This window comes from Perca fluviatilis, chromosome 7 (assembly GCF_010015445.1).
Source record: "Perca fluviatilis chromosome 7, GENO_Pfluv_1.0, whole genome shotgun sequence".
Lineage (NCBI taxonomy): Eukaryota > Metazoa > Chordata > Actinopteri > Perciformes > Percidae > Perca > Perca fluviatilis.
The window spans coordinates 40228229-40245384 of record NC_053118.1 but is presented as its reverse complement, the minus strand read 5'-3'; the positions used below and the strand labels follow the sequence as shown (position 1 = coordinate 40245384).

At 40.6% G+C, this 17156-nt stretch overlaps 1 protein-coding gene across 6 annotated transcripts in view; it reads left to right on the top strand.

Annotated features, from left to right (window-relative positions):
- The first annotated feature begins 10721 nt into the window (after nucleotides 1–10721).
- Nucleotides 10722–17156, top strand: part of LOC120562372 (membrane-spanning 4-domains subfamily A member 18-like) — a 31625-nt gene continuing 25190 nt past the window's right edge. For 4 of the 6 annotated variants that reach the window (XR_005639764.1, XR_005639763.1, XR_005639762.1 and 1 more), the window contains exons 1-6: nucleotides 10722–10785; nucleotides 13581–13696; nucleotides 13783–13893; nucleotides 14766–14822; nucleotides 15312–15470; nucleotides 15620–15727. Coding sequence is in view for 1 of the 6 variants with exons in the window: in XM_039806081.1 (XP_039662015.1) it covers nucleotides 10737–10785; nucleotides 13581–13696; nucleotides 13783–13893; nucleotides 14766–14822; nucleotides 15312–15470; nucleotides 15620–15727 (600 nt within the window). In the remaining 5 variants the exon portion in view is untranslated. The remainder of the gene's footprint in view (nucleotides 10786–13580; nucleotides 13697–13782; nucleotides 13894–14765; nucleotides 14823–15311; nucleotides 15471–15619; nucleotides 15728–17156) is intronic. The other 2 variants (XR_005639766.1, XR_005639765.1) reach the window with 1 other exon arrangement.

Genomic DNA, 17156 nt, shown 5'->3' with positions numbered 1-17156 from the left:
TAACCAATTTGGTTCACTGTTGGCTACAAGTTAGCAATCAAACACAACAAAGGCTGTCACTGGAATGGTGTTTTGAGCTAACATTAGCAATCAAACAATCATAGATAACTACTTGGTTGAAATGATTTCCATCTTCTGTTGTTGTATGTAAAGAGAAAAGTTTATTATTTTATGGATTTCACAAATTTCAGTATGACACATTATGCCGTAAAGTGTTTATATCTGATCATGTGCAACTCACTTCTGCTCTGACTCACATCGGGCAGTGACAAGGGTCATTTACTGGAGCAAAGCATCATGGGTAGCTGCAGAGATCTTTAGGGTCATTCACTGTGATGCTTCTCCAGATCCGATATCGACTAATAACATCCTGAGATGGATCTTTTAAGAGTCTCCATTTTAAAGCAATTTTTTCATGATAATCATGTTTTTCCAAATGATGCACAGATTTTTCTTTTCGACTTCTGGCTCCGCCCCCAAATGTTTACGACTTCTGGCTCCGCCTCCAAATGTTTACGACTTCTGGCCCCACCCCCAAATGTTTACAACTTCTGGCTCCGCCTCCAAATGTTTACAACCTTTGGCCCCGCCCCCAAATGTTTACGACTTCTGTCTCCGCCCCCAAATGTTTACGACTTCTGGCCCTTCCCCAAAATGTTTACGACTTCTGGCTTTGCCCCCAAATGTTTACGACTTCTGGCCCTGCCCCAAAATGTTTACGACTTCTGGCTCCGCCCCCAAATGTTTACGACTTCTGGATCCGCCTCCAAATGTTTACGACTTCTGGCTCTGCCCCCAGAAACAACCACTGAAACGATCTCTAAACTTGAACCATCCCAGCTTCATGCAGCTAAAGTTAAGACATCGAAATGAAAGAACAGTTTCACCAAAACAACTACTTTCAGAATCAGAAAGGAGTTTATTGAAGCAGTAGTTACCCTATGTGGAATGTGCCTTGGTGATTGGTGCATACACACACAAACATACATATTAAACATTAATACAAATAAACAATAAATACAGAAACAGAAACAAATATTTATAAAATAGTAGTTTATTCAATGGGCAGATGTATTTTCAAACCAGAGCTTGCTTTATAAAAGATTAATGCAGCGTTATTTTCTGTTGTGGTAACAGCTGAAACATTAGGTGGCCCTGAAGTACAAACCACAATAGAAAATCACACAACACAACAGCATATCACACAACACGACAGCATATTACACAACACGACAGCATATCACACAACACGACAGCAAATAACACAACAGCAAATCACAACACCACAACAGCAAATTGCACAACACAACAGCAAATCACAAAACACGACAGCAAATTGCACAACAAATATACAAAATTAAATAATACATAAAATAAAAAACAACAGTGTCAAATACCCCAAAATGTACTATGTTCCAAACAACCAACCAGGTTTGCACTTCAGGGCCACCGTAGAGGTTTTGGGATCAGTAAGAGAAGTTTAAATCCCTTGTTCCTGTTTCCTCTCTGCTGAAGCGTTCTCAGTTTACATCCTGATGCTTCCTCATCATTTATCGCCTTCAGTCACAAAGTGATAGTCTGGGAAACCCCTGACCCACTTCTGGCAAATTTGAGATTTGCTCTGCAAGTGCATCTGGTCAAGAGCCCATTCAAGCCCATTTCCAATTTTTCCAAATCGAGGCACCAATCCCAATAGAGGATGGATACCCGGCCCGGCCCGTCAGGACCCGGCAGTACCCGGCAGTACCCGATGAGCCAGGTTAGACAGATATTTAGAAATGATGTTCTGGTTCGGGTCGGGTTCCGTCACATCAGCGCGATAAGGCATTGGACATTTTAAATTTAAAACAGCTTATTATGTAGGTATTATTGTTGCCCCTTGTGCCCTGATTAGCTCATCTGTTGACGTTTCTGAATGCCTTCCTACAGTTGCTTAATAAAAGCTTTCACACAAACAAACATACATTTTCATTAGTAGGAGAAAAAAATGAGATTTTAACTGTGTCGGGCTCGGGCCAGGCTTGGTTACCGCTCTGTCGGACGAGGGCCAGGCTCGGACAGAAAATTGTGGCCAGATCCACACTCTAAATCCCAACCGTTGAGACGGGCTTTACACAATGACAATAGCGCAGCGACTTTGAAGCGTTATCTCCTTCATTGCTCTGATTGGTTGAAGGACTGTCCAATTGCGCCCAGAGGCATTTGAGTGGCGTCCGTTGGTGACACCCCTTTGGAAATGGGCTGCGAATGAACCTTCCCCAGACCCACTCTCAGTTACAACTGACAAACTGATGAAAGTATAAAAAGAAAGCACTATTTGCACTGAGGTCCATTTTTCTTCATGTTGGAATTTAACTGATCATCTCTTCATTAACGTATTTATTTCTAAGCTCCTGTTCTGATTGAAGAATGTGATAAAGTGGGAACTACCTACTGCGCTGTATGTACTGTAATTATCAACACTAATCTATATAATAGTTGGTATTTCTGTGTAAACGAACCGTCTTTATTTCACAGTTCAGAGGTTTGTCCTGACGATGTTTCTGAACTTTACCAACATCACCGAGGTGGTGTATGGATCTGATTTGTGTTGAGATGAACTGAAATTAAAATGTGTTTTTCTTCTTTATGAAATCCCAAAGAAGTGGAGAGGACCATCTGAACCAAAACCTACAGACTGTAAATACTGTAAAGATGTGCAATAGAGCCTGAAAGCACTTCATCTGGATAAAGGGACAGTCCCATGTTTTATCTGTTTCATCTCTGTGTGTCCAGGGCGGGGTTAGCCTAGCTTAGCACAAAGACAAGTGAAGAAAATGTCAAAGCCGTTACAAACGACTCAAAATAATCGCCTCAAAACTTTTCATACCGGTAGCCAGGACTTTAAATTTACTTATCAGCAGCCAACATGGCTAGTAGGCATAGGCGTCGATTTCGTTGGGGACGGTGGGTACGCGTACCTACCAGATTTCGTTATGAGTCATTTTGTACCCACCACTTTTTTTGAAAACCTCGAGCTCAATTTAGTTAAAAAAAAAGAAGTCCATAACACATATAATTCTTGAGCGACAGATGCGAAAAATCCACAACAATCTCTATCCCCACAGGGCAGGCACACATAGCCGCTCTGCTGCTGAGCTGGCTGCACGCATCTCTGTTCACAACACTGCCTGTCGGGACATTCTGCTTAACGTGGTTTAATGTACCTCAACAACGATCAATGATCACACAATTTATCATGGCCATATCTTGTAATGATCACTTAAGCCTGTCAAAAGAACTAAACCGAAATCCAACGATTATAAGTTCTCTCACAAAGCGTTTTCTTCTTCATTGGCGCCTACGGCAAGGAAAAAGCTTGTACCTAAACAATGATCAATGATTACCAAATTTCTCTCTCATATTGCTCCTCATAACCACTGAACACTGTCAAAAAATCGAACCAGAAACGTAGTGATGATTTAGATACATTAAACCACGTTAAGCTTTTTCATGTTAGGACTTATAAAGCCTATGAGAACCATTGGGAGTCAACCCACAGCCGCTCTGCCGCCCTGCTGAAAATGTGAAGCGGAAACATTACGCGTCACATTTCAGATAACGTCCATAATAACAGGACTTTGGGTTCGATTTTTTGACAGTTTTCAGTGGTTATGAGGAGCAATATGAGAGAGAAATTTGGCAATCATTGATCATTGTTTACGTTGTAAAACCACATTTTTATTAACTAGTAAGCTACAGGACAGCGTCTTTCAAACGTGACCTGCGCGAAAGAGAGAACAAAAAAAATGAATGCGTCATTGTACCCAGCACTTCTGGAAATGTAATTCCAAATGCGTCTCTGTCCCCAGCACATTTTAAACCAAACTGACGCCCATGCTAGTAGGTTCTTAAACCCAGGCTAGACTAGGACAGACCCAAGCCAAAACTAGGGTCAAAACCAGGGTCAAAATCCCGGACAGACCCAAGCCAAAACTAGGGCCAAAACCAGGGCCAAAACCCCGGACAGATCCGAGCCAAAACCAGAGCCAGAGCGCTCCAGGTCTTTTTATTTATGTAGACTAACGGCTGAATTATTTCCATGTAGTTTGAGTTCATGGAGTGGAAGATCCAATCTTTACATTTAATATTTCACTAACCAAATAGTTTTGGCTCAAAAGTTTCCCATGAGAAGAGAAAGAAGAGAGACCTACGGATGAAAAACACACACAGAAGTTGTTTTATGAAATTAAACTCTTCCGTTGGTCTTATCTGTTTCAGTGTATAGCTCGTAATCGATACCGTGAACGCTAGGTTGTACAACACGACAAAGTGTTCATGGGTTATTGTAGGATTAGAACTACCAGCAGTGTTTCCAGGTAATGACTACCAAGGTTTCTAGGCCAAACACACACAAAACCACCCAAAGTTCTTGGCAGAAAACAGACCAATCTGGAAACATTTCTGCAGCCGGCCAATTCAAACAGACGCAGAGTTATTTAAATCATTCATCATCAACCAAACTGGCTCATGACTTTACAATGTTACGCCCCAAACTTATTTAATACCCCCATTTGGCTGTTGGCGGATGTCAGTTTAAAGCCCTGCCGACAGCGATGTGAATATGCGACAGTTTTAAATAACGGTTTTGGATATTAGCGCCAGTTCTTCTTCCATGTCGGTGCACTCTAAGAAATATCTGTGTATTAACAGATGTATGAGTCCATAGAACAAGATTGACACTTGTGTTTCTGTTGATTTACAAAGGCATTTATATAACATAGTTATTCACAAAACCGTTACCATGACTATTAAATAGCACTTGTATCAACGGGCGTCAAAAGTGCAAGAAAAAAGGGTTTCAAGTGTCGAAAATGTTGAAAAAAGTTGCAAAACGTTGGACAAAACGTTGGAAAAATTGCGGAAAACTTCAAAAAGAAAAGACTGCACCAAAAACAGGGGAAAAAAACATCAAAAGGGTTGAAAAAAGCAACAAAAACAAAGTCCAAAAGTTGCTAAAAAAGCTGCAAAAAGATCGAGTTCTGTTTTAATCTTGTGCTCTCGATGCTAAGCTAGGCTAATGCTGTCTGATGCACAGAGATGAAAACATGAAGAAGATTTACTGAAATGTTTTTATAAAGTTGAACTGAAACAATGATTGTTGAGTAAAATGTTTTAAATTATGTCGACATTAGAAGAAGAAGATAAAGTTGATTCTTGTGAAACGTTTTTCTGATATGAAGAATTGTTCAAACCGGTCTGATCCTGGTTTAATCTGGTTTAAACTGGATCCGACTGGTCTGGCCCATGGACCTTGTTGTTGTACGTAGATACTTGAAGTTTAAACTGAATCAAAGTATTTTTGTAAGCCTGTTAGCAGATAGAAACGTCTCTAATGAATCTGTGATCTATTTTTCTTCTTTCACTCTGATTGTAACTCAAACTGTGGAATAAAAACATTTGTTTCATGTTCAAAACTCAAACCTTCTGCACCCAATCATCACCAGACTCTGATGAACCAGGGTCCATTTAGATTTCAGCTGATTCTGCAGCTCAGCATCGGGACGTCCAATCACATACAGAGATGTTCCCATACCATGTTTTTCTTCCCAACACCAATTGGGTTACCTGGACTTAAGTACTGCTGATACCGAGTACTGATCCAATACCAGTGCCAGACTGATATCATGAAGTGGTGTATGGTGTGTTATCAAGACGTATACTCGCTTTTTAGCGTGTTTATCAATGCCGTTTGGCCTCCATTGACTTACATTACCTTGCGATTGCGTGTGAATTGACGCCGTAGCGAGTAGAATGAAAGGGAGAAACTTTGTTTAGGGAGGTTGGTCGGGGGGGAGGATGGGTCAAATACAGGACTTTCACCCAGGAGACCGGGGATAAGATAAGATAAGATAAGATATACTTTATTGTCCCCGAAGGGAAATTTGTTTTGGACTCTGTCCATTCTGCAGCGTTACAAAGACAACACACAATACAAAAAAGACAACACCAAATACAGAAAAAACAACACAAAATACAGAAAAGACATCATCTCTCAACACATACTCTCATGCAACACAAACATGCTTCCATATACATGTAATAAGCACATTAACTACTCCTTTCATTGGCACTTCCCCTTAAACAACCCTGTCGGCTGTATTCTCTGCAATAAGTGTACAGTCCTTGCACAGTACGATATTGCACAGGTAACATATTGCCCAACTCCAATAGCCTACATATCGCACAAATTCCACAATACACTGACAATGCCCAACCTCGATAGACTACGCATTGGACAAATGACATAAAGGACACCCCAATAGCCCACATATTGCACAAATGACACATTTCCACATAGCCCATGCGGTACACTACTTACTGCATGACAACATAGGACACAACACAATCAGCCTACATGTTAGTGTTAAGAAGTTTAATGGACATACAGTACAGGTTAAATGTTTGGACACACCTTCTCATTCAATGAGTTTCCTTTTTATTTTCATGACTATTTACATTGTAGATTCTCACTGAAGGCATCAAACCTATGAATGAACACATATGGATTATGTACTTAACAAAAAAGTGTGAAATAACTGAAAACATGTCTTATATTTTAGATTCTTCAAAGTAGCCCCCCTTTGCTTTTTTTATTAATAAGGGAATAACTTCCACTAATTAACCCTGACAAAGCACACCTGTGAAGGTAAAACCATTTCAGGTGACTACCTCATGAAGCTCATTGAGAGAACACCAAGGGTTTGCAGAGTTAGCAAAAAAAGCAAAGGGTGGCTACTTTGAAGAATCTAAAGTATAAGACATGTTTTCTGTTATTTCACACTTTTTTGTTAAGTACATAATGCCATATGTGTTCATTCATAGTTTTGATGCCTTCAGTGAGAATCTACAATGTAAATAGTCATGAAAATAAAGAAACACATTGAATGAGAAGGTGTGTCCAAACTTTTGGCCTGTACTGTGGGCACAAATGAGTGTTCATATCGGTTTAGCCTGCGTCTAGGAACCCTGAATCTTCTACCAGAAAGTAAAAGCTGAAATTCAGGGTGAAGTATTGGTCGGAAACTATTTCATGTGCCTGTCTGATAACCGACTGCTCATAAATTGTCTGGGGGGGATAGATGGTTTTTGACCCCCATAATCAACCCGTCCGCTGTATACGGCGCTCAAAATGCGTACAGATAACACGGCACATGGCTTTAGAAAGTGGCGTGTATGTTTATGCAAAGTTATGATGTCATGTTGCCAGTGCAGTAAACAGATGTATACTATCCCTGTATGGATGTGATATGATTGCTATCATCATTGGACGGCCTAAAACATGAACTAATACATACAGAAAATATTTGTCACAGTACTTTCTTTTATTAACCAGTTTGACAGTCAGTTATAGGGGAAAAAAAACACGTAATTAAACTACTTTAAAGTAGTTTTTCTGGGCTCCTGTACTCCAGTACTTGCTGATACTGATACCGATATTTTAGGCAGAACAGGAGGCTTTTCTGATGCTGGTATCGGTATCAGAACATCTCTATTCACAGAGCTGAAAGACAAACATTTAAAGACCCCTGCATTTTTGCTTTGGCATTATTATGACATTTCATGAGTAATTTGTTGACAATGTGGACTAATCAAACTGTTCGTCAAATGTTCTTTGACAAATAACTTATATTTCTGCTAAAAAAGAAGGTTGTTGCTAAAACGGGAAGATGACTACTAATCTGCAGGCCATACATCATCTGTAAGCAGACGGACAATTCTGGGAGTGTTGCATTCTGGGAACGCTGCTGCGACTTATGAGAGACAGGGTGTTGAGCTGCCCGCTCCTCATTTGCATAAAGTTGAATCCAGGCTACTTTATGCAAATCAGGAGGTCTGAGCTTGAATTCTTCCATAAAATGTCATACTAATATTTGGCCAGTAGATGTCGCCATTTTGCTTGGTTTTAAAAAGTCTTGGTCTCAACACCTCAAAGTCTGTCTATCGGAATCAACCCCTTAAAACTCTCAGTCTCAACCCCTAAAAGTCTTTGGTCTTGTTGTTTGTCTCGGTTTAGCAGGTCCTGACTACATCACTGCTGGATGGACAAACTAATGACCCTGCAGCCTAAGTTTCCCTGCATGGGTAAACAGCTGCTGTAATTTTCCAAGACCAGGAGGGAATCTGCAAGTTTCTAATGAATCTACAGTTTTAACCAATGTGGAAACCCTAAAAGAACTACCACCGGCATCTGCCTGTCCATCAAAAGGTCCATGAGCTGCACATGACACTGCTACTCTTCCACATCATTTCTAAATCATTTCTGTCTGAGGACAGAGTCAGTGCAGCAGAGTTTGAACAGTTGAATCAAAGCGAGAGAAGAATAGTTCACTTTCTCCTCATTCAAACTTTGTTAAACATTAACAACATCTAAAGGTTTCTGTCCAGGAAACAAGGTCCCCTTTTTTACAGTTGGGCAGTTTTAATGTGCTGATCTGAATCTATTTTCAGTAAATGAGGTCAAACTTCCTTTTCAACGAAAGTTTGAGACCGCGACAAGATCGAGACTTTGAGGAGTTCAGACCAAGACTTTAAGGGGTTGAGACCGAGACTTTGAGGGGTTGAGATTTTGAGGGGTTGAGATTTTGAGGGGTTGAGACCGAGACTTTGAGGGGTTGAGATTTTGAGGGGTTGAGACCGAGACTTTGAGGGGTTGAGATTTTGAGGGGTTGAGACTGAGACTTTTGAGGGGTTGAGATTTTGAGGGGTTGAGACTGAGACTTTTGAGGGATTAAGACCGAGATTTTGAGGGGTTGAGAGTCCGTCACTGCATGACATGATACAATTTAGAAAACAAATAAACTCCTAATGGTTTAGGTAGCCACATTTTGTTAAACAAGGATTTGGCTAAAATCTCCCAGACAGCCAGAGCTTTGTCTCCTGTCTACCTTTGCATTCACTTTTAGTCAAGTTATTGGTTGCCTTTGAAGCAGGAAGTTTTACATCCAACTACAGTTATGACGTTAACACATAAATAGGACAATGCACAGGCAATTTAGTGATATCCCTGCAGTTGTCTTGAAAGTAAAACTGCGGTTGAGTCCAAGACAAGACTTTCAAGAAGTGTTTTCAAGACCAAGACCGATCTTGAGTAGGGTACAACCGGGACGATTGAAACGGATGCGTCATGCTGCTACAAAGTTAGACCCGTGAACCCAATTTGAGTGCGGTAAGTAAAATGTTTGATGCGGTAATTTTTTTTTAATGACAGGTTGTGTTTATTGTTTCATGTACCGTTGTCATGGTCATACGGCAGATGAATTAGTGTTTTAAAATGTCCTTCAGGGTGGAATGTCAGAGCTTTTTAGTTTAGGAGCAAAATAGGTTTAAATGTCAATTGTTGCCGTCGGGACGATTGAAACAGCTGTTTCAATCGTAAGGCAGTAAACCCCATGTATTCTAAGTAATTGCACACATATCTGTATTTATACTATATTTTATACAGGTGAGACATGGACAAGTGGTTTTAGAAAGATATATTTATAGTAAATATATTTGGGGCTATCAGGTAGGGGGTCGAGTTTTACCATGTTATCCTATGGAGACTGACGGCCTATGGGTCATGAAGCACACTTATTTGGATGTGTGATGGCTTACCCACATAAGAACAGAGTGAAATAACATTTTGTACTATAGAAACATTATATAATTGGAAACATGTATTATTCTAGCTATATAAATGGCATTGTGCCATGGTATTTCCATAACCGCGAGATACGCGTTTCACAATGACGGCAATGAGTTGTTTACAGACATTCCCCAAGACGTATAGCCCTACAGCAATCTATCTGAAATAATACCTATCTGAAGTACCATTCATGATATGTTGCCAAATATTGAAGTTGTGGGAAGTATACATAGCTTAAACTGTATGTTTCTTTCGTCCCCCATGCCTGTTTCATTCGTCCAGGCCAGGAGGGACGAATGAAACAAAACGCACAAAAAACTACTCCTTAAATAACTCCAGAACGGTTTCAGTCAGAGCTGAAAATGCAACTGTATTTGACAGAGGACAGATTTAGGTTGCTAGTGACAAAATATTAGCTTTCAGTGTTTTACGATGTCTTTGTAAAAGACGTTTAATTAAAAACGGTTTCATTCGTCCCGGTTAGCCCTACTATAACACTGCCATCCAGTCTGTGTTTATGGACTTAGAGGGGGTTTAAGACTGTCTCCTCTGTAGTATTTTGTGAGGACTGAAGTGGATCGTTACTACAAGTTCTGTTCTGTTCTGAGGATTGTTTCTCTGCTCTTTGCAGATGATGTGGTTTATCTACTTAGATCAGACTGTGACCAGTATCTGATTCCTTGAAGAAACAGCTCCTGTTCTCCTCATTATTGTGGTTTTAGCAACTATGTGGCATGATTTGAAGTTTCTGAATCAGAAGGATCTGTTACAGGAAACTTAACAAGCTTCACTACTTCCATCAACATGACTGCAAAAACTTGGCAATACTAAAAGACAAGTTAAAAAGTTAATAAATAATAATAAATTGTTTAATGACCAACAAGAGAATGCAAAGGTGTGCAGAAAGTCAAGTTGCTCGAACTCTTTTGGGGAGTTTTGGGGATTTCTTGATCCTGGGACTCTGAGGAGGAAACAGCTTCTGTATTTTTGATTCTTTGATCAATAATTAACATTAAAGGTCCGTTATAAAGCAGCAACTCACAGCAGATCCTCTCAGTTCCTCTCTGATATGTTGGCGTCTTCATATGATATTCAGCATTTTGTTATAAAAAGCAATGGTGGGCGGCTCTAATCTTTGTTTAATAAGCACATTGCTTAACTTCATGAAAAATTTAACCTGCAATTTACACTTTAATCAGTGAGTCAGTAACAGCAGCTAAAGACGTTCAGATAGTTAAAGGTATAGTGGAGGATTTTCCCGAATTTTAGAAAAGAACCGCCCTCTGTACTTTTTGAAAAAATGCACATGCGCAACACTCTGCCTGCTCCCGAGAGGGAACGCCTATTAAACGTGTGCACGAGAGTGCACTGTTTAGAAGTTGCTGTCGGCATGGCTCATACAAGCCTACTTTCCAAAAGAAGATTTGCACTTTTTCACAAATTGAGATGTTTACCGTGTGTTCGCGGTGCGTGACTTGTGACATCGCTAATCATAGCTTACATCAACTTTCACTAGCAGTGATTTTAAATGTATTTCTCCAAATAGCATGCCAAACTTTACCTGTGGAGTAGAAAATTCACGACTGAGGCATCAGTGGGAAGCCCAACCTGTGCTTTTAGCGCACGCCAGCGTGTGAAATATTCTCCCAAAAGCTTCAATGCTTCAATGAATGGCTGAAACCGTAGCTCAAGCTCACCACACATATACACCTGAAAGCTAGGGACGTGCACGTACGACGGCCTTACGTAAACCTATATCACCAGAATGATTGACAACTAGGAGGACCAATAGTCTTGATGAAAAAGAAAATCCTCCACTATACCTTTAATGAAGTAAAAACACTTTCAACACGTTTCAAAGTATCAAAAAGAAAACTAGAAGACAGAAAAAAGAAAATATGTACAGTTATTGATCAGAGCAGCTTCTTTTCTAAAATGTATTTAGACTTTGATATTTGAGCTGCAACTAAAACAACAAGCATCGATCATATCATAACTCAGATTCTGGTTCCTGATTTATGGCCTCGAAGAAACTAAACCCTTCAAAATAAAACTAGTTTTGAAGGGACATGATATTTTATAAATGCTCAGCTTGTGTCTTAGTTCATTAACAACATTCCTGAGCAGAGATAGGAGCAGAAGGAAGACACTCTGCTGTGTTAAATTATAATTGCACATAAACAACGGAGAGAGCAGGACACCGTTCAGAGATAGGAGCCAAGCTAATCTTACTACTAATTTAATTAGTGCCACAGACCATGGGTCTCAAACTCGCAGCCCAGGGGCCAATTGAGGCAAAGTTTAGTTTCAGTGCAGCCCGCGTGTTGTTCTGAAACGCACCTTTTTGCTGAGTCGTTGCGTGTGCCACGCTTGCCACGCTTTTATTTTATTTTTATTGTTTTATCACTTACAGGCTACCATAGCTAGTCTCGTGACAGCTTCAGACGTCATTACTAAACTAGACATGCTGAGGATTATGTCTATTGTCTATTGAGGCAACAAGATGTATTTAAGAAAGCAAACAAAGAATACTTTTGTTGAATATTTGATGCGGCCCAGCCTGCCCCACATTCTACCTCGAGCAGCCCCCAGGTTTGAGTTTGAGACCCTTGTGTTAAAGGAAATGGAAAGGTATGGTATCAGAGGTGTGGCGTATAACTGGATGAAAAACCATATTGAAAACAGGAGTCAGTTTGTTCAAATGGGTAATCACCGGTCAGTGAGCCTTAGCATTTCCTGTGGCGTTCCACAGGGGTCAGTTTTAGGCCCGAAAACTGTTTATCTTTTATTTTATTAATGACATTTGCAAAGTATCAAATGTACTAAAATGTACTGTTTTTTGAAAATGGAAGAGGAAATGGTCAAAAATGAAATGAATAAAAAAAAAGTCAAAAGGGCAATCAAATAAGATATGTTTAAACTTGAACAAGACTAAATTCATGATATTTGGAAATCTTACCATTATTAAAGATGTTAAAATATTAATTGATGAATATTTAAATAATTATTGAATTAATTTAAGGAGTCTATGACAGTAAATTTCTGGGTGTTGTACTTGGCCATAAACTCTGCTGGAAGCCTCACATTAAATATCTGTGCATGAAGATGGCCAGGAGTATTAGTATATTGAACCAAACTACATTACATACTCTGTACTGCACACTTATTTTACCATATATATTATATTGTGTGGAAGTTTGGGAAAATTCCTACAAAAGCACCTTACAAAATATTTGAACATTGCAAAAAAGAGCAATCAGGATTGTAAATCACACTGGGTATTTTGAGCACACTAATCATCGGTTTTTAAATTCACATTTACTGAAATTTATTGTTAAATTTAAATCTGCACAATTTATGTTTAAAGTTAAAGAAAATAATTGACTGTGTAACATACGTGCAATGTTTAATGAAATATAAGGGAGATGTCATCTATTGACTTATCTATTCTGATTGTGTTTTAATTTGGTGATTTTTAATTTTTTTGTTTTGTTTTCTTTTGCAACATTGTTGATTGTTCGAGATAAATAAAATAATGAAATAATGAAACAATGAGGGGTTGAGACTGAGACAAAAACCAGTGAATCAACATGACTGAAGGTAAACACTGCACACTTAACATGTGACAAAAGCCTGACAATATTACAAGACTTTAAGTTAAAAAGTTAATAAATAAGATCAAAAGTTTAATGACCAACCAGAGAATGCAGAATTTGTGCAGAAAGATGAGTAAATATCAAACTCAGGTGTATTTTTGGGGGAATATTTCCTGATCCTGGGACTCTGAGGAGGAAACAGCTTCTGTTTTTCTGATTCTCTGATCAATAATTAACATTAAAGCTCTGTTATGAAGCAGCAACTCACAGCAGATCCTCTCAGTTCCTCTCTGACATGTCGGCGTCTACGTCTATAGCTACAGCGGCGGGTGGTGTGCTCGTGGTCACCCATGTGATCCCGGCACCTCAGGGTGCTGCGACACAAAACTCTGCAGAGAAGAAGAAGCACCGGGAACAACTGCTGGCCCTCGGGGTGAGAGACACCATCTGATTATGATTTCATAGCTGATAAGAACTGAGAATGCAGGACTGATGTGTGGCCGTGTTTCCTCCCTACAGACGGTGCAGATCATGATCGGCCTGGCCGTCTTTCTCTTTGAGCTCGCCATGATTCCAGATACATATACTCTGGGGATGTACTCTGGCGCTTTCGTCTGGGCACCGCTGTTTGTGAGTTAACAAGAAAAGTTTGAAGAAGCTGGAAGATGTTCTGTAACTGGTGTTAGTGATTATTTGAAGAGCCCAGTCTCACTGAAAAGCGTACAAATACCACGGGTTTCTACCTGTGAAATACGTGCAATGTGTACGCGAAAGTGAAATTGTGCGTACAGTAGATACGTGGAGCGCTCCAATTACAGTAATGGAACCCACTGCGCTTATAGTATAAAGGGACGTGGGACCGTGTAAGGAGCTTGGTTGGGGTGGTGGATGGGTAAAACACAGGACTTTCACCCAGGAGACCGGGGTTCGCGTCCCGTGTTTGGCGATTTTCAGTATCCCGTGTTTGGCGATTTTCAGCATGTGTTTTTTTTGTTGTTGTTAGGCCGTTTATTAGCGTGTTTATGTGGCGCGTTTTTGCGACTTTGTAGTGTTTTTTTGTTAAGCCTTCCCCAATGTTTCTTCCCTAAACCCAACCGTTTATTAGTGTGTTTTTGTGACTTTCTTGTGTTACTAAAGCCTTTCCCTGCATTATTTTTCTAAACCCAACCATATCTATGTTTTTGTGTGTGATGCTGTTCTCGCGATATCACACAACATGGTGACGCAAGCTGCGTGCATATAAAACACACCGGTCCCCATTACTTCAATTGGAGCGCTCCGCGTATGTAATGCACGTAGAATTTCACTTTCGCGTACACATTGCACGTATTTCACAGGCAGAAACCCGTGTTATTTGTACGCCTTCGAGTGAGACCGGGTTGATTTGAAACACGTCAGTGGTTTTCTCAGGAGAATACATAATTAATAACTTAAAGAAGAGAAGACTTTATCTCTGTATTAAACCTGTGAGCTGACAGAAAGCTGTCTCTGGTCTATGGTAGGACATCTTGTCTGGATCTCTGTTGGTGTCTGCTGGGACATCGATGAACAAATGTCGGGTCAGTAACTCATTATCACCACACTCAGGTGTTCATTCATCAGGTACAGCATGGCAGTAAATGACTCTTGCTTTCACATCTCTAGTTCGGTTCATTTGGTCCGGACCAAGGGCAAATAATTCTACATTTTATCATTTTTCAGCCGTTTGGGTCCATATCACACCACACTGTTTGCTCTGGTCCGAATCAGCTGATGAGTTGATAAAACGAAACATAATGCAGCGACACAAGTTACGTGACAACATTCACATCATTGGCCACTCTTGGTTTCCTAAACAATATGAAGATGTCTCTGTTGTGTGTTTTGGAAAGTTGGGAGTTAACATATTCATCATATTCAGCCATGGAGAGAGTTTGCTAAAGAGCAACCTTGTCCTCATTACATAATGTACAGCACGGTATTTTGTAATCTAAGTCTGTAGGAAACATATAGTGCTCCTATGATTTCCAGGTGTTCCAGGTGTTTTCTGACGTGTCTCTGCTCTGCAGGTGAACGGAGGTGTGGGACTCAGCGTTGTTGCTGCTGTTGCTTCTGCTGCTGCTGCCTCCATCTACGTTCTGGATGCTTTGCATGTAACGGGATACCTGGACCTGGAATATAACAACACTTACTACTACCACCACGACTATTACTATAGCTCCTATGTGGTGAGACATTTTGGTTTAATGTCATTGACGTTTGATTAATTCTTACATCACATGTGATGTTTGTTGCAGTGGGAAGGTGTGAACCTGACCTAAGAGTCGAGTTTGGGGTTCATCAGCTGTAAACTGTTTTGGGGTTTTTCCATATTCAGACTTGTGGAGTTTCAGGTGTTTTGGCTGTTTTCTCCTTCCTGGGCTTCATCGTCTCCATCTGTATCACTGGGCTTGGCTACAAAGCTTCACCTCAGTCCCCAGACCAGGTAAGTCCAGTGTGATGTCACAGACCAGGTGAGTCCAGTGTGATGTCACAGACCAGGTAAGTCCAGTGTGATGTCACAGACCAGGTGAGTCCAGTGTGATGTCACAGACCAGGTGAGTCCAGTGTGATGTCACAGACAAGGGGAGTCCAGTGTGATGTCACAGACCTGGTATCTCATTTATAAACGTGGCGTATGCACAAAACGGGGCTGAAAATGGGCGTACGCCACTTCCCACGCAAAGGTTGTGATTTATAAAAATCAAACTTGACGGGAGAATGTGCGATCCTCCACGCAAACTCTGACCCATGTACGCACATTTTGGAGACAATGTGATTTGGCAACGCAGATGATGAGGTGGTGAACTGAAGTCAGACTACAGAAAGTAAATGTGGGAAGAACTTATATAACAAATTGTATCTCGGGGTGGAATACCACTACTTGATGCTGTGATTTTGGCAAGGTGTTATCAATCACAAATTGTTAAATCTTATCATATAGGTCTGGTATATCGAAGCTGTCCTGAGTGCCGTAATGCCTGCCGTTTTGGACGTATTATTAATAAAGGTAGACTATAGATCAGGTTTGCCTACACAAGAACAGGCCGACATTATAATTACATTTTCAGCAATGTTCGGTTTCTGAGAAGTTACACTTCTTTGCTTATTCCCACCTGTCGTCATGATTCGCCATTACGAAAGAACAAAAGCACGGCAGGCTCATTAACATACTGATCAGCATTCATCAGGTGCTTTGCATTGACTATTTATGGTTAAAAGTGGGCGTGTACAGGGCGGGATTCTCACTCCCATGTTGTAAAATATGGATGCTTGGTCAGATGTCTTTGTCGTTGTTATTGACGCTAAAAGTCTCCTTCAGCATCATATAACGCGCTTTAACTAAACGTGCTGGGTCGGGACTATTGGCATCCCCGCAGTTATGTTAAGGAAAAGGTCGTGGGTGGGCTTACGTTTCCGTGACACGCGGGAATAATGGACGGTTGGGTTTAGGAAAGGTGACATGCTGGACACGATCCCCGGTCTCCTGGGTTAAAGTCCTGTGTTTGATCCATCCACCCCCCCAACCAACCTCCTTACATGGATTTTCAGGCTTTCATACTACTCACTACCGTAGTCTCTCTTAGTGCTACGTCATCTTCAACATGCCGTGTAGCGTCTGCTCTCCCCGGTACGTTCTACAAACACGCTGAAGGGGGATTTTTTCATCACTTCAAACGCTGACAGCCACTGTCCAAACTTACATATTTTACGAGTTATAAAGGCAACATTGCTTAAGTCTGATTTCTTTTTGGCGTACGTACACTTTTAGTAAGGATACTACACACAGTTTTATAAATCAGACCCCAGGTGAGTCCAGTGTGATGTCAAAGACCAGGTGAGTCCAGTGTGATGTCACAGACCAGGTGAGTCCA